We start from the raw sequence: 25,725 nt of genomic DNA, 5'->3' as shown, positions 1-25,725 counted from the left end.
ACAGGTTAGGTACATGACAAGTAACAAATGATTACCTTTTCAAATCTGCACATGTCCTTTGAGCCCTACTATTCAGTATGTCGTGTGGCCACCATGTGCTGCAATTAGAGCTGCCATACGCCATGGCAATGAATCAATGAGGTTCTGAATATGTTCCTGAGGGATTTCCTTCCACGCAGTTTGTGTCTGAGCCCACAAATCCACGACACCAGTTACTGGAGGACTGTGATGCACCAGGTGCCGACCAACCATATTCTAGACATGTTTGCTGGATGACATTGCTGGCGAACGTGCAGGCCAGGGATGCAATGGTACCAGTCACTCTTCAAAGAAGGCATGTACATTCCTTGCAATTGTCCTGTTGAAAGGTGCCCAGCGGAGGTACTTGAAGCAGGGGGGCTACCTCAGACTCCACAACCTGCATTAGGTACCGGTTGTTGTTCAGAGTGCCCCCAATACGTACAAGGCGAGATCGGTAGTTGTAACCAATGGCGCACCAAACCATCACACCTGGTGTTTGTCCACTATGCGGCTCCACAATGCAGCCCTCCAGGTTGCACTCACCACGGTACCATTAGACACACATGCAGCCATTGCTGTAGGACACAGTGAAGTGGGACTCATCCGAAAAGATTACATGTTGCCACTCAGCACCCCAGTGATGGTGTTCACGTGCCCACAGCAGTCCGAGGGAGCTTGTGGTTTCTGGACAACGGAAGCCGATGTAATGGCACGCGTGCAACCAGTCCAACCTGCAGTAGACAGCAACAAACCGTCGATGCAGACAACTTCACACCTGTTGCAGTGCTCCAGCGATGAGCCAACACTGTGGATGACACTGTACAGACCGTAATGGCCATGCAAACAAGATGACTGTCATCCCGTGCTGTGGTCACGTTCCATGGTCCAGTTCCCACTCGTTGCTGCGTACAACCTCCCTCTATTCGCTGCTCCCACACGCAGTTCACTGTTGTAGCAACATGCCCTGTGCGAGCTGATATGTTACAATATGGCAACCCTGTTTCCTGGAGACCAATCATTCTGCCCCGTTCAAACTTGCTCAGATGCCAATATGGTTCCCTTTGATGTCGACGAGGCATACTGGCACTCACTGTATTGTTTCTACCTAATGCGACAGCTTTGCACCGACTACACTAGGCACAACACCGACTCTGTCAGACTGACACGAGAGGGCTCTGCTCAGCCTACGTATACCCCATCTCGCTGCAAAACATGTCACGTATTGCTTGCACACCCGTGTGGTGCTATTCTGGTAATTCCTTCTTGGTGGAGTACTTTTCACAAACGGCAGTGTAAATCGTGACCTGGGCCTGCTACGCTATTTTCAAGGGTGAATGATTTTCCCAGGATGGTTGGTGTTTTCCAACACCTGTTAAAAGTAAACTTTTGAAAGGTACTGGCAGGTCACAACAATTTGCTAGGGGGAACAGAAAGTGGTCAATTGAAATGGCTGCATTTGCCTCCTTAAGCTGGTTGTCAATAAGACCTGAATATTATAACAATTTTGTGAAGCAGTTCAGAGCTCATGAAATCGAAGAATTGGTTGGCAGCTGTTGTGAGAGCAGGAAACATGGCAGTATGGTCTATGGAGCAAAGGTTCTGTTTTTGTAGTGTATTTATTAAGTCAGGAGTACATAATCTTTCAGGATCAATCATATTACTTCTTCTAGTATTGAAAACAGAGAGACACCAAAAATGCATTCTCACCTGCAGGGTGGATTTCTGATTGAGTCATTTTTAGTTTTCTAGGTTACCATTGTCATTTAGCCAACATTCAGACACTTGGTAGGCAGGGACTTCAGATTAGGTTGTGCAGGCAAGTACCTAGCTGGTTGGTGATGTTTAGTGAATGAAGCTGACTTGGAAAGCTTACACTGAAACCAATAGATTATATCTGTTTCTGGGGTGTTTAGGTGTGACAAATCTTTTGTAGGCTACCTGAAGAGAATAGCAGATTTAAAGGGAAGCACTTTTAACTTCTGCTTGTATTGGGGGGATAGCTTTTTAAAATTGCATTTTAGAAGTTGAAGCTTGTGAGGTAGCAAATGCATGAGGGTTGCTTTCTACATCATCTTAACATTGATGTTATATTGGCAACACTAATTTTATTTCTTACCTTTAATTCCTGTGCCTACACTTTATCAAGATTTCAAACAGTAATTACCTAAGCAATTCAAATGCGCTTGAAGATACTGTCGCAGAAGAAGCTGAGTAATACTGTGGTGTAGTGGTTGTGACGCTAAACTGTTGAATGGAGGGTCATGAGTTCAAAATGCACCTGGATTGTTCCATTTTAATTTCTATATTCGGTTCGAGTACATTCTAGAAGTATCCACAAATGTCAAGAATCACTGTACTGGAATGTTCTGTAACTGTATATATTCTGTATGCGTTTTGGCTGGAGGCAGTTCGCTCCGCACTCTTGTATGTGCAAGCGCTGAATAAATCTTCGTTAAGTGAAGTTAGTGTTCGTAATTCACCTAATTACACCTTCTTCTATGTGACATTATTCCGCTGGAGGCGGCAGGTATTGGAACATGTGATAGTGCACATTATCGATGACACAGTGGCCATTTACTTGGCGAGAAACCCGAGTTCGAGCCATATTCAACAGATCGCAATCTACCGGAGACAGGAGGAGAAGAAGAAGAGAACATTACGATGTCAGCAACTGTGTGCTACCACAGGAGACATCCTTCGGGGTTCTCTGGTAACGGTGGCCAAGATCCAAACAAGTGGCTGAAGGTATATGAGCATATAGACAAATTTAACAAATGGGATGACACCATGTGTTTGACTAAATTATTTTCTACTTGGAGGGCACTGTCAAGCAAAGGTATGAGAACAACAAGGAGAAGTTCACAAGCTGGGAAGTATTCCAGGCAGAACTGTGCAAGTATTCGGCGACACACAACGACAGAAGTGCAAGCCTGAAGATAAATTTAAGTGCAGGGGCCCAGCGTCCTGGAGAAACTACTGCATCCTACATTCAAGATGTCTTGGAGCAGTGTAAAATAGTGGATCCTAGAATGAAGGAGGAAGATAAAGTTGCACACCTCATGAAGGGTGTTGCTGCGGACATGTACACTCATGCTCATAAATTAAGGATAATGGCAGAATGTGGTGCCACAAAACGTGGCACTACACAGAACTGGTGCTAATAGCATAGGCACATAGGGAACACACCCGACACAGATCCAAAAGTCCATGGTATTGGTGATAAGTTGAGAAAACCGCCCCGAAACACATTTGCTACAAAACACCACTGATTCCTGCTCATGTACCATGACATCAATATGGGATATGATCGCCATGCACACGTACACAGGCCGCACAACGGGTTGGCATACTCTGGATCAGGTGATCAAGCAGCTGCTGAGGTGTAGCCTCCCATTCTTGAACCAGTGCCTGTCAGAGATCATGAGTGTCCTAGGGGTTTGAAGACTTGCAGTGATACGTCGACCGAGAGCATCCCAAACATGTTCAATGTGGTTTAGGTCTGAAGAGCAGGCAGGCCACTCCATTCGCCTGATATCTTCTGTTTCAAGGTACTCCTCCATGATGGCAGCTCGGTGGGGCCATGTGTTATCATCCATCGGGAGGAAGGAAGGAAGGACCCACTGCACTCCTGAAAAGGCGGACATACTGGTGCAAGATGACGTCCTGATACACCTGACCTGTTAAAGTTCCTCTGTGAAAGACATGCTGGGTTGTATGTGCACCAATCATAATCCCACCCCCCACCATCAAACCACGACCTCCATACAGATCCCTTTCAAGGACATTGTGGGGTTGGTATCCGATTCCTGGTTCACGCTAGATGAAAACCCAGCGAGAATCACTGTTCAGACTATACCTGGACTCGTCCGTGAACATAACTTGGGACCACTGTTCCAATGACCATATACTGTGTTCATGACACCGTGCTTCACGGGCTCTCCTGTGACCAGCGGTCAGTGAAATGCACCTCGCAGGTCTCCAGGCTAATAAACCATGTCTGTTCTGTCGTCTGTAGACTGTGTGTGTGTGGAGACAACTGCTCTAGTGGCTGCGGTAAGGTCCCAAGCAAGGCTATCTGCAGTATTCCGTGGTCATCTGTGGGCACTGATGGTGAGATATAGGTCTTCTTGTGGTATTGTACATGGTGGACATCCCATACTGTAGCACCTGACATGTTTTCTGTCTGCTGGAATCGTTGCCACAATCTTGAGATCACACTCTGTGGCACACAGAGCGCCCGTGCTACAATCTGCTGTGTTTGATCAGCCTCCAGTCTCCTTAGTATTCTACCCCTCAAAACATCATCAATATATGTTCTTTGAGCCATTTTCAAAACACAGTCACCATTAAAATGTCTGCACACTTACTCACTGCACTGTACTCTGACATACATCAACACATCTCTGCGTATGTGGACTACTGCCAGTGCCACCGTGCGACGACCGCAGGTCAAATGCGCCGAATGGTCATACCCCAAGGTGATTTAAACCCGCAAACCGCCCACCAGAGCATTGTTTCACAATGTATCAGCATTATCCTTCATTTATGAGCATGAGTATATCAAGCCTTACTACTGAAGGTGGTTTCCACAGCAGACGACTGCATAAAATGGTACCAGTATAATGCATCAAAAAAGAATTACATGCAAGAAGTTTGAACAGCTTCCAAACGTTGTATCGATGTATGTGATGGAGGTAGCAACTGATTTCACAAGTTGTGTTCGTCAAATAGAGAGGAAGTTCAGAAGGCACCTGGATTACACGGTGAGCAAAAAACTGAGAAGCTTCAAGAGATCATAAGTGAGGAACTGGAACAGACACTGAACCCAATTTCTCGTCCTTCATTTCCCTTTAAAACGGTGAAGGAGTTGAAACCAAGGCGGAGTTACATTCCTATAATGCTGCATGAGGAACCTGTTTGGGCACCAAGGAACACAGACATCTGGAGGAACCACGAAAACAAACCAGTATGATTCCATTGTGGACGAGCGGGACATGTGGTGCACTATTGTTGAGAAAGGTGGCGGATATCTGATGTCACCCCCGTGCCAGAAGACAGCAGGCCAATCTTAGCCGACGCCAACTCCGGGACAACGAAGATGAACAAGATGATGTGGGTGCAGGACAACATAGGTCACCATCACCACAAGCTAGCCGCTGGAGAGGGTGCTTCTCAACACGCCAATCAAGGTCTCCATCACTGTTTAGAAGCTCCAGCCGATCACCTAGCCGCTGCAACCTGGAAAACTAAAGGGTGTGACCTTCCTTGGAGGTGAGGCAGCCGAAGAGAAAACTCCTCCGCCATCGATCACAACAAAAATGATAAGACACTACGTCGATATCCTCATGGACGGCTGACCAGCCCAAGCTCTTGTGGACTCTGGAGCATCATATTCAGTCATTTCAGAGAAGTACCATCGCCATTTGCAGAAAACCATATTCATCGACAACAAAACATCTCTGCTGAAGGTGCCTAATGGGAAATATGTAAAACCTACAGGAAGATGTACCATTCATAAGTGTCCATAAACAGCCCTTAGAATTCATCGTCTTGCAAGAGTATTCATGACGTCATTCTGGGATGGGACTTTTTGAAAGCTTCTCAGGCCATTATAGATTGTGGTCACTCAAAGATTATGCTAGACAGATGAGATGAGATACTGTGGACAGAAAGATGTGCATCCGAGTGTGTGGAGACTATGTGTGCTGGATGAAGTGACCATTCCTGCGCTCAGTGCTAGATAGGTAACTGTCACGTGTCATGCCATGCATCAACCCATGGATCTTGTAGTGGAATGTAAGTGAAGCGTACCACTGAAGAATAACTTGGTCCTCCCAGCCTCTGTCGTCTCGTTCAAGAATGGATTCAGTGAATTGTGGATAGTTAACTGTCGCCAAGAACCGCAGATCCTTCCGAAATGCATGTGCATAGCAAACACTGAGCTGATAACTGGAGAACAGCTGAGCATCATAGAAACCTCCCATGCCGAGTATGTGGGCGAAACTAGTGCTGCTACTACTACGAGACAAGATCTTATAGCTCGACTATCACCAGATCTCACTAAGGAACAACAGAAGAAGCTATTTGCCATTCTTCAAGAGTTCTCTGAATGTTTCAATCCACAGGTGAAGAGCAAATTAAACAAATCGATGGTGAAGGGATTAGCACTGGAGACCATCAACCAATAAGCCAGAGAGCATAGCGTGTGTCAGCAACAGAACGTTGAATAATTCGCGGCAAGGTAGAGAAAATGATGATGAATGACATCATTCAGCCTTTGCAGTGCCCATGTTCATCACCAGTGGTCCTCGTGAGGAAGAAGAATGGCAGTTGGAGCTTTTGTGTTGATTACAGGAAGCTTAATAAGATAACTAAAAAGGACGCTTACCCTCTTCTGCGAACTGATGATATGCTAGATTGTCTGAAGGGGGCTAAGTTTTTCTCACCATGAACATGTACTTGGGATACTGGCAAATCAAAGTAGATGAGGCTGATTGTGAGAAAACTGCATTCATCACCCCTGAGGGCCTGTATGAGTTTAAGGTAATGCTGTTCGGTTTGTGTAATGCACCACCAACTTTTGAACAGATGATGGATAATCTTCTACGTCACCTGAAGTGGACAATTTGTCTTTGTTATTTAGATGACATTATAGTGTTCTCAGAGACATATCATGAACATATAAAAGGACTGAGGGCCATTCTTAAGTGACTCCAGCAACGGGGAATGAAACTTAGTCCAATAAAGTGTCTCTTTGGAGCAAAAGAAATGAAAATACTTGGACATCTTGGGTCAAATGAAGGTGTGCGGCCTGACCCAGAGAATGTAAGATCTATAACAGAATTTCCTATTTCTAAAAGCATTAGAGATGTGAGAAGCTTCCTCGGATTATGTTCTTATTACCGTTGTTTTATCAAAGACTTTTGTATTAAAGCCAGGCCACTCCAAGAGTTGTTAAAAGCTGATGCTAAATTTATCTGGGGTGGTGCTCAACAAGATTCTTTCGATGTGCTGCGAAAAGCTCTGGCAACTGACCCTGTACTTTGTCTGTATGATGAGACAGCACCTACAGAACTACACACAGATGACAGTGGGTATGCTGGTGCAGATTTTGAATGGAAAAAAGATGGTAATAGCCTATGCTTCTAGGATACTTACAAAAGCCGAGTGAAACTACTCAACTACAGAAAAAGAATGTCTTTCTGTGATCTGGGCCATGTGCAAATTTCGACAGTATCTCTATGGAAGGCCATTCACAGTTGTTACAGACCATCATTCACTTTGTTGGTTGACAGGTCTTAAGGATCCAACAGGACGACTCGCCAGGTGGGCACTACATCTTCAAGCGTATGACATTACCACAGTGTACAAAAGTGGAAGAAAACACCAAGATGCCGACAGTGTCTCAAGAAACCCTGTGCAAGACCATCCAGATTTTGATGAAGATAGTGACTGTCTCACTACACTCCAGCATCTCTCTGCTGAGCAGTAGAGTGACACCAAGATATCTCAAACTATGCTTCCCTTAAATCGGTCAGAGGATGTGAATGGACAGTTTAAGGTAGTTTATGGATTACTTTGCAAGAAAAACTTTGATCCATTTGGAAAGAGGTGGCTACCAGCGATTCCTAAACATATGCGCTTAGATGTTCTACAGAAGTTCCATGACAAACTTGAGGCTGGACATTTAGTCTTTATTAAGACATACGATAACATACACAAGAGATTTTTCTGGCCAGGTTTATTTAGGAGTGTCCGTCACTATGTGTCGCACTGTAGAGATTGCCAGAGGAGAAAGGCAGTTCCTCGGAAACCACCTGGCTGACAAATACCAATTCCACCAGCCAAACACCTTTCCAGCGTGTTGGGATTGACCTCCTCGGACGATTTCCAACGTCCACTAGTGGCAGTAGACGGATTATCGGTTGCACTGGTTATCTGACACGTTATGCCATTACAAAAGCTGTGAAAACAGCAGAAGCATCCAAGGTAGCCAAATTCATCAAGGAAGACATTTATTAAAACACGGTGCCCCAGTGTCGTTAATTACGGATCAAGGGAATGATTTTCAATTGAATCTTGTGACAGAGATAAACTGTCGGTGCAACATTACTCATCATATGACGACTGCCTACCATCCACATACTGACGGGCTTACTGAACACCTTAATAAGACCTTGGCCAACATGCTATTAATGTTCGTCAGTGCTGAGCACAGCAACTGGGATGAGCTGCTACCTTTCATGACGTTTGCCTACAACACCGCCAAACAAGACACCACAGGATTTATGCCATTTTTCCTAGTGCATGGGCGTGAGGCGACTATGATGATGGACACTGTTTCCGTTACATCCTGATGACATGGAAAACGACTACATCGGCCACGTGTTAACCAAAGCTGAGGCAGCTTTGCAATTAGCTCGACTTCCAACATTGCAGGCTCAAGAAAATGATCGCCGAAGGTATGACGCGAGCTACTGCCCTGTTGTGTACCAGCCTGGTGACCTCGTCTGGATCTTCACTCCTGTTGGGAAGATTGGTCTCTCTGAGAAGCTCCCCAGGTGCTACTTTGCAACTTATAAGGTTGTAAGACAGTTGTCTGATGTTACTTATGAAGTTTGAGATTTCGACCCCGACACAAGACGACGAAAGATCAGAGATATGGTCCACATCCTTTGAATGAAGCCCTATAAGGATCCTATCACCCAGGGTAAATTCGAAGCTCCAGCAGCAGGCAACAAGCGGAAAGATGACGAAGAGCATAGTGGCAAAAAGAATTCTGAGAAGATCACCACCAGGGCGAGCATCAGTCATCGGAAGTCCGAGTATGCAGGACCGATGACTTGTTCCCGGAATAGGACGAAGTAATACTGAGACGCTGTTTTCTAAGGAGGGAGCAATGTTGCAGAAGAAGCTGAGTAGTACCGTGGTGTAGTGGTTATGATACTGAACTGTTGAATGAAGGGTCTTGAGTTCAAAACTCGCCTGGATTGTACCATTTTAATTTCTGTATTTGGTTCGAGTACATTCTAGAAGTATCCACAAATGTCAAGAATCATTGTACTGGAATGTTTTGCAGCTGTGTATATACTGTATGTGTTCTGGCTGGAGGCAGTTCGCTCCGCGCTGTTGTATGTGCAAGTGCTGAATAAACCTTCCTTAAGTGAAGTTAGTGTTCGTCATTCATCTAATTATACCTTCTTCTACATGACAATATAAACAAATATTTCCATCACGGGTTGTTCTACCACATTTCCCTAACAACGGCACTGTGTGGTCATATTGCAGAAATTTAAAGCGTCATATTGTTTAAGAATGTAAGACATGATATTAAGCTGAATGTATCTAGCCATTATGTGCTCTGGCATGAATGTTCCATGGAATATGTAATGGATCTGGGAGATGTGTTATTTTCTACCAGATTTGTCGATACCAAATTGTAAATGTTTTCTTATATTTTTGTCAGAAATTTTTTTTAATTGTAATTTTTGTCAGAAATTTTTTTTAATTGTAATTTTTGTCAGAAATTTTTTTTAATTGTAATTTGCCTTAGTTTACGTTAATTTACTTATATTTTTGAGAGTGAAAGCATACTGATTACTATTAGTAGACGTGACGAAGAATATCAAAGAGACTGATTACAAGTGGAAGCTTGTGTGTTGTGTAAAATGTCTTTGAAACTGGAGTTGTCTTTGACTGTAGTCAGTCGGCAGTGAACTCTCGGTGTGAGGTGGCGGTAGAACAATGTGCAGGTCGCCGTCATAATGATTTGTTAGTGAACAGGAAAAATGAATTATGTTACTACCTTTTTTATATAAACTTTAAGAAGAAACCACATTCGAAGAAATGGTATTTGAAGCACCAAAAATTAGGCAAACGCATTGAACGAGGTCATTTCTGCAGCCAACGAAACTGCATTGTGGAATCATACTTCCACTAGACAACTGAAGCCAAGACAAATATCATCTTGTAAACATTTCACAGAAAAGGTACTGTCACGAAATATGCCAAATTTGAGTAAATAAAAATAGTGAGCATATTTCAAATACAGGAGTAAACTTTGCTGGTTTTACTTGTCCACCATTTGCATTTTTCCATTACATTATGGATGTCAATTATACCTTCCTGATACCACTCCTCCTTGAATTTCTCTTTAGTCGTTTCCAATCACATCTGCAAGTGGTTAGAGCCTTATTTTGCAAATGTAGATTGTACTTCAGGGTGTCATACGGCTCACTTCATGAAGTTTCTGTAGAATATTCTCCAAGAAACTTTGCTGCTTGAAGTCCAGTGGCCTACTGAGAAGTCAACATTTCTACCAACAAAATCCCATTTCTAAAGTTCACTTATTTTTAAGATTCAGTATATCTTTATGACTTTAGCTTTTTCCACATAAGCAGTTTCTGTCCTATCAGAACTACTTTCAGATTTCTTCCTACCAGATTTCCTAGAAATCAATGGCACACCCAGTCCATTGAGAGTAGGAGAACAATTTTAAGGCTCCACAACACCCTGGTGATATCAACAAAAATGGAAGTTTACTCAGGCAGAGCCTCACTAGAGGAACCCTACTATTACTGAAATGCAACAAGGTGTACTAGTGTGTGTTCAGCAACAAAATCTATGAGCATTTTAAATAAAGGATTCTACCATGCTTACAAAAATGGATAATCCAGGATAGAGTAATGACAATATTATGAAACGGATAGTTGTTACTCACTATAAAGCAAAGATGCTGAGTCATAGATTGTCAAACAGCTTGACAGTCTTTTTGTAGTCTCTATCTGTGATTCCACATCTTCACTATATGGTGAGTAGCACCTATCCTTTCTATAACATTGTCATTCTCCCTTCCTTGTAATCTAGTTGGTTAAGCCAAGATTACTACCATTCTTCTTGACACATAACATACTTCCATCACACTCAATGGCAATCACTGAATGATGTACATGAGTTACTGGTACATAAGCAGGAGCTGAGTTGGCAAACAACCAGCTCAGGAATATCAGGATCTGTACCCAGCAAGGATTGGCCTAGTTCATCAAGCTGCTCAAAATTTAAGATCATCCAGGTGGCACATGTTGTTTATCCAAATTCTATAGATGCAGAGATACTCTGCAAATGGCCATATGGTCTGTGGTTGGGGTACCTTGAACCACTACTAGTCATTTCCTTTCCACTGGCAAACAAAGCGAGGGGAAAATAGTATCTATATACCTCTTTATGAGCCCTAATTTCTCTTATGTTTGTGGTCTTTATGCCAAGTGTACACTGATGACAGTAGAATATGCAACATACCTTTTACTCCTTGAAATTGAAAACTCTAAAAACACTCACATAAAAAGTTGAAATTTTATCACTCCCTTGTCTGTCTTATCATCAGACTTTTGTATATAATGCAAGTTATTCCTTTGTAGATTCTAATTGGTTTTGTGCCATCTGTGTTTAATTCATGGTGGTCATCTAGTTACTGACTAAGGATCAACAACTGTTGCATTAATGTAACTATTTATCAATTCCTTATAATGACAAAAAAATATTTAAATGTAACACTGTCATAGAAGCTTAATTAAAAACAGAATCAGCCCTAATTTTTTAAAAAGGTCTCCTCACACACTTACTATGAACAAAAATCTTACATATTAAACAAACTGCATATATGATCAATGTTGCTGTTATTCTTAAATCATCTTCAAAACCTTATGTTGTACAATTTGCTGAGTTTATCATTTACACCTCCACCAGCCACAACAAGATTGAATGCCGCACGCTAGTATCACAGGCACTTGACACAGTAGCCTAAATATGTAACTAAAGCTGAGGACAAAGAGGAAATTGTGACAACCTGGTGGCTGGAATGAGCACCTTGGAAATTGAGTACAGTACATGGAAAGGGGAGGGGGGTGGGGGGGGGGGGGAGTCGAGAGGGAGCTCTACAAACACAGACCAAAGGAGAATGAGGGCCTTCAGGAGAGTATAGAGTTGGATATCAGCTGGTCTACTCAATTTTGGGCACTACACAAACAATCTGAACTGTTAGTTGTGCAACAGAGTTGAGTGACATGGTGAATAGGCATCTGACAAACCTGTTGTCATCTAACCCGCAGCGGTGGGACACCAGCTTCCAACAGGAGGAGCCTGTTAACAGGGTTCGTAGGGAAGGCTCCCTCGCCAACTATACACCAGTGTGGTGAACAGGATCCAGTAAGCTCAGAACGGATGGTGCTGCAGACCAATAGGCCACACAACCATAGACCACGTGGGATAAAATCAGCACTCAGTAAAATCTCAGAATAACTGTGCAGTCTGTGCCCCACAGAGAACATTCAGGTTCCTCATGCAGGTTGCCTTGAGCTGGCAGACATGAGGCAGCCAAGTTAGCTTCTTGTCAAGCAAAATACCTAATAACTGAGGAGATTCAATGACTTCAAGTAACTGCTCACCAAGATAAACTTCTGGTTGCAGATGAACAGTCTGGAGTTGGCAAGAAAGCACAACTCATGATTTTGCAGGAGAAAATTGATAGCCATGATTCAGGGCCCAGTCATGAAGTGTGAAGTTGGTGTTCAGTGGTGCACAGTGATGTAGAGGCATAGTGCAGATAAATATCATTCACACACAGTTCTTTAGAGACTGTGGGACCCACCACATCTATGATACCATCAATGGCAAAAGCAAACAGTGTTACATTCAGAATCGATCCCTAAGGGACTACAGCTCCTTGTACGTATTGGTTGCTAAGAGTTGAACCTATCTGGAGCCAAAAAAACCACAGAGATATGGGATTCTGGATGAAAATGGGAAACTGCCCTGGAAAACCCATTCCTGCACTGTACACAGAATGTGATGTTGCCAGGTGGTATCATATGTCTTCTGTAGAACAAAGAGCATTGCAATCAGATTTTGGTCATGCCAAAAGTGCTTCACACTGAAGATTCTAGACAGATCTGGTGATCTGTGGTGGACAAGAAAACCCAAAAGCCACTTTGGAATCGCGATATATGGCCTCCAGCTTCGAGGCACCAACAAAGATGTCAGTTGACCATTCGTTCAGATAACTTACACAGCCCACTTATCAAAGACATTGGCCAGTAATTAAGTTAAAATATGTGGGACCTTTCCCAGTTTCCCAACAGGAATAATAATACCTTCCTGCCATTGTGAGAGAAATTCTCCATCCTGCCACCATTAGAAAGCCCGAGGATATGTTTCACGCTGTCAGCTCGAAGATGTCTGAGCATTTGGTTGGAGGTTTTGTTGGGTCCAGGTGACGTATCTTGAGACACTACCACAGTGCTGTGAAGCTCCCATTCACTAAAAGAAACTTCGTATGACAGAGAGGCAAAACATTCAGCAAGTACCACGCAGTCAGAGCAGATGTTACCATTTACAAGGATGCCAGAAACTGCTGTACGTGCTGGATGGTCACAAATGCGGCAGAGTTTAGTCCATATTTGGCATGATGGGGTGTGGGATAATATAGATGATATGTATTCCACTTTTGGATCTGCAGCTCTTGTCTTTCTATTCGAGTTTGTAGTTAAATTACAGGATACAGGTTCCGCCTTTATACAAAAACACTGTTTGTTTGTTTTTTTTTTTTTTTTTTTGCCCAAACACATTTTGGAACCTCTGTATCATTGTCAGTGTGTTTTGTTTATTGAAAACTGTAAAAAGTGGTCATATTTTGGGTTTTAACTGATCTAACGAAGTGAGGCCAAAGAAAGTATTTTTCTTTTTTGTTTTTCGTTTTGCTTGTTACAGTGTTTTTACATTATATGATTTTGCAGGACCATCTGTATGGTGTCCTGCACTGATAGCTCTTCATATGGATGCATTAACTCGCCAATGAAATTTGCATTTAAATTGTTTGGTTTGCAGATGATAAGCTACCAGACTTGGTGTCTTCCCCAATGGTGATGGCATCATCTGGCAGGGTGAATGTACATGTTACAAGGCCACAAGGATGCTACAGCGGTTTGAGGAGTACTGTAGAGAAATAAAGTTGATGTGTTGGCCTCCAAATTCATGTGATCTGAACCCAATGAAACATGCCTGGGACACAATCAGGTGCCAGCTCCTTTGAGCCAACAAACCCGCATCCCATAATACACAGGAACAATGGGATCTGCGTGTAGACATCTATTTTCAAATACATTTAGAAACCTATCAAGAACTTGAAGCCATGCCATGCAGAGTTGCTGCTGTATTGCATTTCAACAGCAGACCAACACGCTATTAAGCAGGTGGTCATAATGTATTGCTCATCAGTTACTTTAACTGTACAAAATTGCTGTGATAACTACTCAGAATTTACAACCACATTCTCAGTATAACATTATCATGACCACTTCTATCCATCCAATTCCTGTGCATCAACTGCTTATCACCAACTGGAGCAATATATTTGTATTCTGCGTCCAGATGACTTGCATTACAGCAATGCAACTTGTGATATACTAAAAAGTTTTGTGTGTGTGTGTGTGTGTGTGTGTGTGTGTGTGTGTGTGTGTGTGTGTGTGTAACAAATTCAGCTATCCCCAGTTGTACTAACAGTTTTTAACAGTGCACATTTGTTTTAATGTATAAGATTGTGCACCCAACCATAAATAACTTCTTACAGAAGCAAATGGAATGGTTTATCATATAATGTAACTGGGATGTTGTTAGATCTTGTCCTTGCCATTTACCTACATTCAGGCATGCATTCAGGCACAGGATGTGAAAAGTACGCACTATCGTCAGTACATACAACTGCAGCTCATGGCAATCTTGCATACAGGGCACTACCTATTCAAGGTTGTACACACACTAATCTTTTCATGTGTCGCCAAGACAATGATGAAATGTGTCTCAACTCTGCAAAGCCTGTGCAGATGGAATCAAATGCAATGGACAAAAATATGTTTACGACAGGGTCATCATTAACTGTTCTAGCACTAACTAGACAAGTTACAATTCAGTGAATCACACAAATTCAATGCTACACAACAACAACTGATGAGCAGCCATGTCGTACAGAAACACATTCTTAATTTGGAGCCATGTCCCTATACTTTTACTTCTGTTCACCACACATCACAAGGACAAAAATTGATGTGTGGGTAGGAACACCAGGAATGGACACAGGCATGGAATAATACTGCTTGGACTGATAAAGTTACGAAATAAATCAACAGCAGTCTACAAATATATAAAAATTCTCATGAACTGGGACCCATGACATGTCTGCTACTGATGACAGTGTCGAACAGTAGAGAAAACTACTAATGGTCACACACAATACCCATTTCTTTGAAAACAGAAACCTACAGGAGACCTGAACCAAAAAAACCTCAACGCACCTGCTGATCTCTTCCAAACTGAGTCAGCAAATTTTTATGAAAGCTCCATGGACATCTTGAATCTTAGAACATATTCTGAGCTCAAACATAATGAGCTATCTTGAACAGAATGACTTCCTCAATGCCAACCAGCATGGATTTCGAAAACATTGATCACGTGAAACCCAACTCTTATTTACTGAAAGCTTTGAATCAAGGCAACCAGATAGAAGCTGTATTTCTTGATATCTGAAATACATTTGATTCAGTATCACAGCTACACTTACAGTATAGATATAGATGCAGATGTAGACATGGGAGTTCTTTTGTGACCCTCCATGTCACTTTAATTTTATCCTACTGAGAACATCTTGGACAATATCAAGTGCTGAAATCTAGTTCAAAGCAGTTTTTGTGTGTTAACGGCTGTGGTTAAACAGCCCAATCTGAAAACACTTTAGATGTTACACAGAGTCCATGCCCCAATGCCACAGAAAATTTCTGTTGTCTTTAAGGTGAAAGGGAGAAAAAGACACTACTAGGTAGGTGAGTTGAATTCAGTTGCTCAGAGTGTATACTCACTGTTAAAATATAAGTCAGTTATAAAAGCAAATGCTTTGTAAATATTCTCACAACAAACATCAGTTTTACTGTGTAATTGCAGAAACTATGAAATACACCTAAAATTAAATATATTACAGTACTGCAATTGGATTTTACCTTCACTAAAGTTCGTATCTCTCTGGTTTATTGTCTGTGCACTTACAAATTTGAAACATAAAATATAAATTAAGAGTTCTATACAACTAATCAAGTATGAACAATAAAAACTGATGTACAACTGCAGCACTACTTCTTAAGCTCGTTGCTTGTAGGAGAGAATAATTTTGTCTCCTCTGACCTAAACCATAAACTGCAGTCGTCAAATGCAATAGAAGCAAATTCCCATAAAAGCTACCTGTTAATAATATCTTGTATTCTTACTGATAATATCCATTTAACATAAATAGTGAAAATATACAAAAACTGGACACACAGTCAGTGGAATTAGAAAAAACTGTTAACATATAAAATACTAATAATGTAGGTCCTCATAACAAATAAAACTATTAGTACAAGATAATGTGTATGTTACCTTTCCCTTCCTTCTCCAACAACAACAATGCGTTGGTTGTCAGGAGACCATGAAATATCTTTAATGGGTCCGCCAAATGGTTGGAACTCATTTTTCAGTAAATGTTCCTTGTTAACTGTGTCCCAGATTCTAATTTTACCCGATTGATCTAAATTTCAAACAGACAAAGATAAAATGTAGTTAGTCACTTGTCTTACCCAAAGTACAGATGACAAGGAAGGTACATTAGGATTCAACATCCCATTGATGAAGTCATTAGAGTCTCAATATAACATTGCATGGGCCCATGATGGGAACTGCCTTGAGCAATTTAAGCAAAATCACAAAAAAGCTGGCAAGCCAAATAGGAATTTGAACTCTGTTCTCCCCACATGAAAATATAGCGTGCCTTTACTTCAGCACATTCAGTCAGCAATACAAACTTTATAATATTTTCCTCCTACGGTCTTAATACCGTGCACTGCAAAGCTTAAGACCAAGACTTCCTTTATTGTTTAATACATGTGGAATCGCAATATGGAGTAATAAAAAAGAAGCTAAAATAGTGAAAAAGGTGAAGAAGATGTAAAGATATCATCTTCACAGTACATGACAGAAGTCACTTTTAAACATAGATAAAAAATGAAACCTTAAAGAAATGGCAACATAGATTCCAATAACAGAATAATCATCTAAGATCTGTATCCACATATCTCAATGAGACTCTTCAAGGTCCTAGAATCAGGTCACATCTGCACCTTCCCCCTTCCCCCACCACGACTACATAACAGAAAAATACGTAGCAAAGAGACGTCCACAGGGCTCTATATTTAGACTGGAGTTCTGGGATACTGACTTGGAAAATTTATTACAGAAAATAAGTAACTATCCCTACCTGAAGGGCGCATGTATACTCTATCGACTTGATGATAGTAGTAACAGGTATTACTAGGGCAGAATTAGAAACAAATAGTCGGTATATTAAGGCACTGCTTCGCCCAAACATTAAAAAGCTACAAATAAAACAATAAGGTCCACAAAGGGAAAATATCATGACAACCAAAAATAAGAATAAATAATTCTTTGACCAAGACATATGTTGCTGAAAGGTACTATCAGATGTATGTTAACGTGAAGCAAAATTTTCATAAGCGTATATAAATTTTCTGCTAACAAGTTCTTAATCTAATGAACAAAATTCCAATGATCAGCAAAAATAAGTTCATCTACCTCTAGAAATCATTAGACTGTATCATAAAACTAAACTTGTTTCCATAGTACGTTACACTGCAAATGTGTGGGTAATATGGCACAATTGACTAACTTTTAACTAGCTCTATGCAGAGTGCAGAGAAGCATGTTACTGAGATTTACATATGGATACAGGACGACGTCCATATAAGATTTTTTTCACGATATTAAGACTATGTCACTCAGATCTAGTAATTAGAAAGTAGTGAGCCCAACACTGGTCACGAGGAAGGACACAGAAAAAGCAACCGACATATTAAGGCAAAGAGCAAACTCCAAGGAAGAAATGATGTATAATGCAAGAACGGAAGAAGGGTTGGCATGAAGAACCAACAGGATGATAAAGCTCCGAGTTCTTTCATAGTGTGAAGGAAAGATTTCAGATGAAGTACAATCCTTCCTCAAAGAGTATAATAAATTTTCTTACTCCACATATCTCAACAAAACACCATATGAACTTAATAGTAACAGTATGCCGATAAACTGGAACACTGGACCATACTGTTTGACACTGTATTTATTTCAGTGACACCACAATATAAGAAAAAGTTGGAACAGGGGATGAGACAGCACACATCATCTTGATGAATCAGATACAGCACAAGTTAAATAAACTAACCAAACAGGTATCCAAGAGACAACTGGAGATAAACTTCACAGACAAGAGCGGAGTAATATAAATTCACTATAAGGAATTAATTATGCAACTAAATACAAGCAAAGATTGCAGGGTATACAGGGTGTTACAAAAAGGTACGGCCAAACTTTCAGGAAACTTTCCTCACACACAAAGAAAGAAAATATGTAACGTGGACATGTGTCCGGAAACGCTTACTTTCCATGTTAGAGCTCATTTTATTACTTCTCTTCAAATCACATTAATCATGGAATGGAAACACACAGCAACAGAACGTACCAGCGTGACTTCAAACACTTTGTTACAGGAAATGTTCAAAATGTCCTCCGTTAGCGAGGATACGTGCATCCACCCTCCGTCGCATGGAATCCCTGATGCGCTGATGCAGCCCTGGAGAATGGCGTATTGTATCACAGCCGTCCAAAATACGAGCACGAAGAGTCTCTACATTTGGTACCAGGGTTGCGTAGACAAGGGCTTTCAAATGCCCCCATAAATGAAAGTCAAGAGGGTTGAGGTCAGGAGAGCGTGGAGGCCATGGAATTGGTCCGCCTCTACCAATCCATCGGTCACCGAATCTGTTGTTGAGAAGCGTACGAACACTTCGACTGAAATGTGCAGGAGCTCCATCGTGCATGAACCACATGTTGTGTCGTACTTGTAAAAGCACATGTTCTAGCAGCACAGGTAGAGTATCCCGTATGAAATCATGATAACGTGCTCCATTGAGCGTAGATGGAAGAACATGGGGCCCAATCAAGGCATCACCAACAATGCCTGCCCAAACGTTCACAGAAAATCTGTGTTGATGACGTGATTGCACAATTGCGTGCGGATTCTCGTCAGCCCACACATGTTGATTCTGAAAATTTACAATTTGATCACGTTGGAATGAAGCCTCATGCGTAAAGAGAACATTTGCACTGAAATGAGGATTGACACATTGTTGGGTGAACGATTCGCAGAAGTGTACCCGTGGAGGCCAATCAGCTGCTGATAGTGCCTGCACACGCTGTACATGGTACGTAAACAACTGGTTCTCCCGTAGCACTCTCCATACAGTGACGTGGTCAATGTTACCTTGTACAGCAGCAACTCCTCTGACGCTGACATTATGGTTATCGTCAACTGCACGAACAATTGCCTCGTCCATTGCAGGTGTCCTCGTCGTTCTAGGTCTTCCCCAGTCGCGAGTCATAGGCTGAAATGTTCCGTGCTCCCTAAGACGCCGATCAATTGCTTCGAACGTCTTCCTGTTGGGACACCTTCGTTCTGGAAATCTGTCTCGATACAAACGTACTGCGCCACGGCTATTGCCCCATGCTAATCCATACATCAAATGGGCATCTACCACCTCCGCATTTGTAAACATTGCACTGACTGCAAAAGCACGTTCGTGATGAACACTAACCTGTTGATGCTACATGCTGATGTGCTTGATGCTAGTACTGTAGAGCAATGAGTCGCATGTCAACACAAGCACCGAAGTCAACATTACCTTCCTTCAACTGGGCCAACTGGCGGTGAGTCGAGGAAGTACAGTAAATACTGACGAAACTAAAATGAGCTCTAACATGGAAATTAAGCATTTCTGGACACATGTCCACATAACATCTTTTCTTTATTTGTGTGTGAGGAATGTCTCCTGAAAATTTGGCCGTACCTTTTTGTAACACCCTGTATACGTTGAGCTGAATGTGGTGGAGTGACAAGGTTTCTGTGGACCCCATGTCTGTCAGCAATTAGTAAACAGTTAGCAAGTTGATAATCTTAGTTAATAAGTAGAGTTATCTTCGTAAATAATAAATTAGCTGGAAACTATTATCTCTGAAAATAGTTATTAAATGAAATTGTAAAGAACAGTTACACACAATAAAAAGTTACAGTCTGCTTTAGTTTCCTGGCAGCAAAACTATTTAAATACCAGCCATTAATAAAAAAAAAAGTAAATGATTAAATAAGTAAATAAATAAATGTTCGATGTAATAAGCATACGATACTTCAATTTTCAGAGCATCACAAAGAAAATCAAATTCAGTGGTTACATAAAATGAATTCAAACAGCCACGTCTCTTAGTCCTAGCTGAATGTTAAAGTAACAATAAACATAGCCACTATCAGAATTCTGTGTCTCAGAATATGCACAAGTTGAACCACTATAAGCTTCAGCAGTTTGCTATGGCAGTTCTCTAAAGTTTGGCAATCTTCTTTGTCTGTATGTTAAAAGAAGTGTAATAAAAGTTCAGTCATAATTTATTTCACTTTCTGATATGTCAGACAGTAATTCTGTCCAAAATGATTAGCAAGCAAGTTTTTGCTTGGTTCCCACCTTTCAAGCCTCGGTTCTCTGGGATCTTCCATTCGCAGAGCACATTATAGGGACCAACACTCCCACTGCGTTGACCATTTCTGCTCTCTGGCTATTGCTCACTGCTATGCTGAATATAAAATGCCTTATTACTGTGCAGGACCTGTCGTTTAGTACAGTGTCTTTGACTACTAATCAAAACATCATAGTTCTCGGGTTCAAATCACAGCAATGCTAAGTGTGGTGTGATGATACTGTGATTGCAACTGCACACTGAAAAGTTGCTTCAATAGCATAGACATGCGGTTTAATAATGTGGAAGTAGTATTCATGTAATGAATAAGTAACCTGTGACTCTGCAGACTTGCTGAAACACTCTGAGCTATATAATTATGAGGTTACACAACATTCGAGAGATGATTGTGAAGGGATACCAAGGGTCAGATGTTAGAGATGCCGAAATACACTGTGATAATCAAGGAAGTATCATCTGCACCAGTTCTATGCCAACATGGCTATACACTGAGGTGACAAAAGACATGAGATAGTGATATGCACATACACAGATTGCTATAGTACCATGTATATAAGAGTGCTGCAATCGCAGAGCTGTCATTTGTACTCAGGTGATTCATGTGAAAAGTTTCCAATGTGATTACGGCCGCACGACAGGAATTTTGGAAATTGTTAGAGAATTCAGAATCCCAAGAGCCACAGTATCAAGAAAGTGCCGAGAATACCAAATTTCAAGCATTACCTCAAGGCACTGGGAGCAGTAACGTTCGCAAAGAGTTGTAGGTGCTAACAGACAAGCAACACTGCATGAAATTACCACAGACATCAATGTAAGATGTACAACGAACATAACCATTATAACAGTGCAGCCAAATACTGCGTTAACGGGCTACGGCAGCAGATGACAGACATGAGTGCCTTTGCTAACAGCACGATGTCACCTGAAACACCTCTCCTGGGCTCTGACCACATCAGTTGGACCATAGATGAATGAAAACTGTGGTCTGGCCAGATGAGTAATGGTTTCAGTTGGTAAGAGCTGATGGTAGGGCTCGAGTGCAGCACAGACCCATCTTGTCAACAAGGCACTGTATAAGTTGATGGTAGCTCCATAATGATGTGGACTGTGTTTACATGGAATGAACTGAGTCCTTTGGTCCAAGTGAACTGGTCACTGATTGGAAATGATTATGTTCGGCTACCTGCAGGCCATTTTCCGCCATTGATGGACTTCACGTTGACAAACAAAAATGGAACTTTTATGGATGTATGCACCACGTCATCAGTCCACAAGTGGTTTGAAAAACATTATGGACATTTCAAGCAAATGATCTGGCCATCCACATCACCAAACCTGAATCCCATCGAACATTTATTGGACATAACCAAGAGATCAGTTTTTGCACAAAATCCTGCTCTGGTAATCTCGCAATTATAGATAGCTATACAGGCAGCATGGCTGAATAATTCAGCAAGGACCTTACAAGGACTTGACAAGAGACTTCCAAGGATTTGTTGAGAAGTCAGACATGATATCAGGAAGTATCCCATGACTTTTGTCATCTCAGTGGAATTAGATAGGAATGTCATTATTCACTGCAATGTTATTGCCAACTCCTTTTTACTCTCTGACCTTATTTTTAATCATTGCTTTTAATGTTCACTTGTTTTTTCTAGAACTGTTTGCACTCTTGTGTGCACATGTAAATGTTGCAAATAAAATAGTTATACTAAAACCACGACATTTTTGGTGAGCAGCAGCTGTGCTGCATAACAAACTACATACGAAAAAACTGCATCAACTGTGACACACATCCTGCATGTACTGAATGTTAACTATCTAATGCCGACTGTCGATGTGACTGTGAATTCAGCCACGAGACATAAGTCAAACCACCACCATTCCAGCAAGAAAATCCTATGCTATGATTTGCATAATCCGAAAGCCCGTTTTTGTTAGCCCACATAACTTCCAATGAAGCAAGTATAATTACAATGTCAAGGCTGTTAATGGCACGACAACATAAGTCCAGGATATTTTGGCCTCACCTCCAGGTGCTAATAAATACACTGCCATCAAAAAGGCTCCAGGCAGTTACTTGTGTCAACCTGGAGTCAAAAAATTAGAAAAGATACTCCACACTTAGTCAGGTGATCACAGCCCTTCACAATTTCTGTGTTGCCTATGGACCCTGGCGAGAAATGCTGTTTATGAAGATATTCTACAAAACAATTAGCTGTTGCACCTACCATCTCTCACAGGGCAAATACTTACTGTATGTCGCAACAACCCCGACACAAAGACAAAAAGCAGACCGTATTATCGAGATGCATCCACCCGTAGGTATTGCAGCCATATAACCACAATCACACAATTCTTTGGCCTCATTACAAGCACAGAGCACCGAGGCAACCATAAGATTGCTGCTCTTCAAACACAACATTCCACTGACCGTTGCAGTACCAACGCTCACTGAGGAAATGCCACTATTCCCCATCAACTAAAAAGATGTGATGGTACCACAGACAATTTGGCTCTGAAGCTTGAAAATGCTATTCCTTGTATCAGCTGGGACATACGTACATCTATTCACAATAAAGTGCCTGGCAGAGGGTTCAATGAACCATCTCCAAGCTGTCTCTCTACCGTTCTTCTCTCCAACAGCGCACGGGAAAAACGAGCACATAAATTTTTCTGTGCGAGCCCCGATTTCTCTTATTTTATCTTGATGATCATTTCTCCCTATGCAGGTGGGTGCCAACATAATGTTTTCGCAACCGGAGGAGAAAACTGGGGATTTAAATTTCATGAGAAGATTCTCTCGAAACGAAAAATGCCTTTGTTTTAATGATTGCCACTCCAATTCACATATCATGCCTGTGGCACTATCTCCCCTATTTCACGATAGTACAAAATGAGCTGCCCTTCTTTAAACTTTTTCTTTGTCATCTGTCAGTCCCACCTGATGCGGACCCTACATTGCATAGCAATGCTCCAGGATAGGGCGGACAAGTGTGGTGTAAGCAGCATCTTTAGTAGACCTGTTGCACCTTCTGAGTGTTCTGCCAATGAATCACAGTTTACTCTACCCACAACACTATCTAAGTGATCTTTCCAATTGAGGTTATATGTAATTGTAATCCCTAAGTATTTACTTGAATTTACAGCCTTCAGATTTGTGTGACTTATCAAAAATCAAAATTTAGTTGTCTTCTTTTAGTACTCATGAGAATAACTTTACACTTTTCTCTATCCAGGGTCAACTGCCATTTTTCGCATCATACAGATACCTTATCTAAATCATTTTGCAATTCGTTTTGGTCATCTGATGACTTAACAAGATGGTAAATGACAGCATCATCTGCAAACAATCTAAGATGGCTACTCAGATTGTCTCCTATGTCATTAATGTAGACCAGGAATACTACAGGGCCTATAACACTTCTTTGGGGAACACTGTATATTACTTCTACTTTACTTTCGATCTATTATCACGAACTGTGACCTTCCTGACAGGAAATCACGAACTGAGTCACACAACTGAGGTGATATTACATAGGCACATAGTTTGGTTAGAAGATGCTTGTGAGGAATGGTGTTGAAAGCCTTCTGGAAATATAATATGGAATCAATTTGACATGCCTCGTCAATAGCACTCATTATTTCATGAGTATGAAGGGCTAGTTGTGTTTCACAAGAATGATATTTTCTGAATCGGTGCTGACTATGTATCAATAAATCATTTTCTTCAAGGTAATTCATAATGTTCGAGTACAGTATATGTTCCAAAACCCTACTACAAATCGTAGTTATACAGGCCTGTAATTCAGCAGATTACTCCTATTTCCCTTTTTGCGTATTAGTGTGACTTGAGCAATTTTCCAGTCTTTGGGTATGGATCTTTCTATGAGTGAGAGGTTGTATATAATTGCTAAATATGGAGCTATTGTATCAGCATACTCTGAAAGGAACCTGACTGGTGTACAATCTGGACTGGAGGCCTTGCCTCTAATAAGTGATTTAAGCTGCTTTGCTACACCAAGGATATATATGTCTATCTTTCTCATCTTGTCAGTTGTCCTCGATTTGAATTCGGGAATGCTTATTTCGTCGTCTTTGGTGAAAGAGTTTTGGAAAACCGTGTTTAATAACTCTGCTTTAGTGGCACTGTCGTCAGTGACTTCACCATTGTTGTCGCACAGTGGAGGTATTGATTGCGTCTTACCATTGGTCTGCTTTATGTATGACCAGAATCTCTCTGGGTTTTCTGCCAGATTACGAGACAGTGTTTCATTGGAGAAATTATTAAAAGCATCTCACATTGAAGTACACACTATATTTCTAACTTCTGCAAAACTTTGCCAATCTTAGGGATTTTGTGTCCTTTTAAATTTGGCATGCTTTTTTCGTTGCTTCTGCAACAGCAATCTGACCCATTTTGTGTACCATGGGGAATCAGTACCATCACTTACTAATTTATCTGGTATAAATCTCTCAATTGCCATCAAAAATACCTCTTTGAAATCATTCCACATCTTTTCTACACTTACATGATCAGATTGGAAGGAGTGGACACTGTCTCTTAAAAAGGCATTAAGAGAATTTTTATCAGCTTTTTTAATTAGATGTACTTTGCATTTTTTCTTCCTTTTTTTTTTTTTTTTTCACGGTATTCAGCCTAGCAGCAACTGCCTTGTGGTCGCTAATCCCTGTGTCCGTCATGATATTCCCTATTTGTCCATTATTATTTGTTGCTAAGAGATCAAGTATGCTTTCACAACCATTTACACTTCACTTCATGTGGGTTCATGAACTAATTGTTCAAAATAATTTTCTGAGAAAGCATTCAGCACAATTTCGGATGACATTTTATGCCACTGGCTTTAAACACACAATTTTTTCAGCACATTGAGGGTAGATTGAATTCACTACCAACTGTAATTGTATGAGTTGGATATCTATTTGAAATGGGACTCAAGTTTTCATTGAACTGTTCAGCAGCTTAATAGTTTAGTTTGATTGTCAAGTATAACTTCTACCCTTACTATTTCACAG

The 25,725-nt window shown here is 41.2% G+C and overlaps 1 protein-coding gene across 1 annotated transcript in view; it reads right to left on the bottom strand.

Annotated features, from left to right (window-relative positions):
* The window catches only part of LOC124595822 (actin-interacting protein 1), a 181,219-nt gene that overhangs the window by 148,995 nt on the left and 6,499 nt on the right, over positions 1-25,725 (bottom strand). Inside the window, exon 4 of the mRNA XM_047134719.1 lies at positions 16,480-16,627. Within this exon, the coding sequence (XP_046990675.1) occupies positions 16,480-16,627 (148 nt within the window). The remainder of the gene's footprint in view (positions 1-16,479; positions 16,628-25,725) is intronic.

The sequence above is a fragment of the Schistocerca americana genome, chromosome 1 (assembly GCF_021461395.2).
Source record: "Schistocerca americana isolate TAMUIC-IGC-003095 chromosome 1, iqSchAmer2.1, whole genome shotgun sequence".
NCBI lineage: Eukaryota > Metazoa > Arthropoda > Insecta > Orthoptera > Acrididae > Schistocerca > Schistocerca americana.
This window is presented reverse-complemented; position numbering and strand designations above follow the sequence as displayed.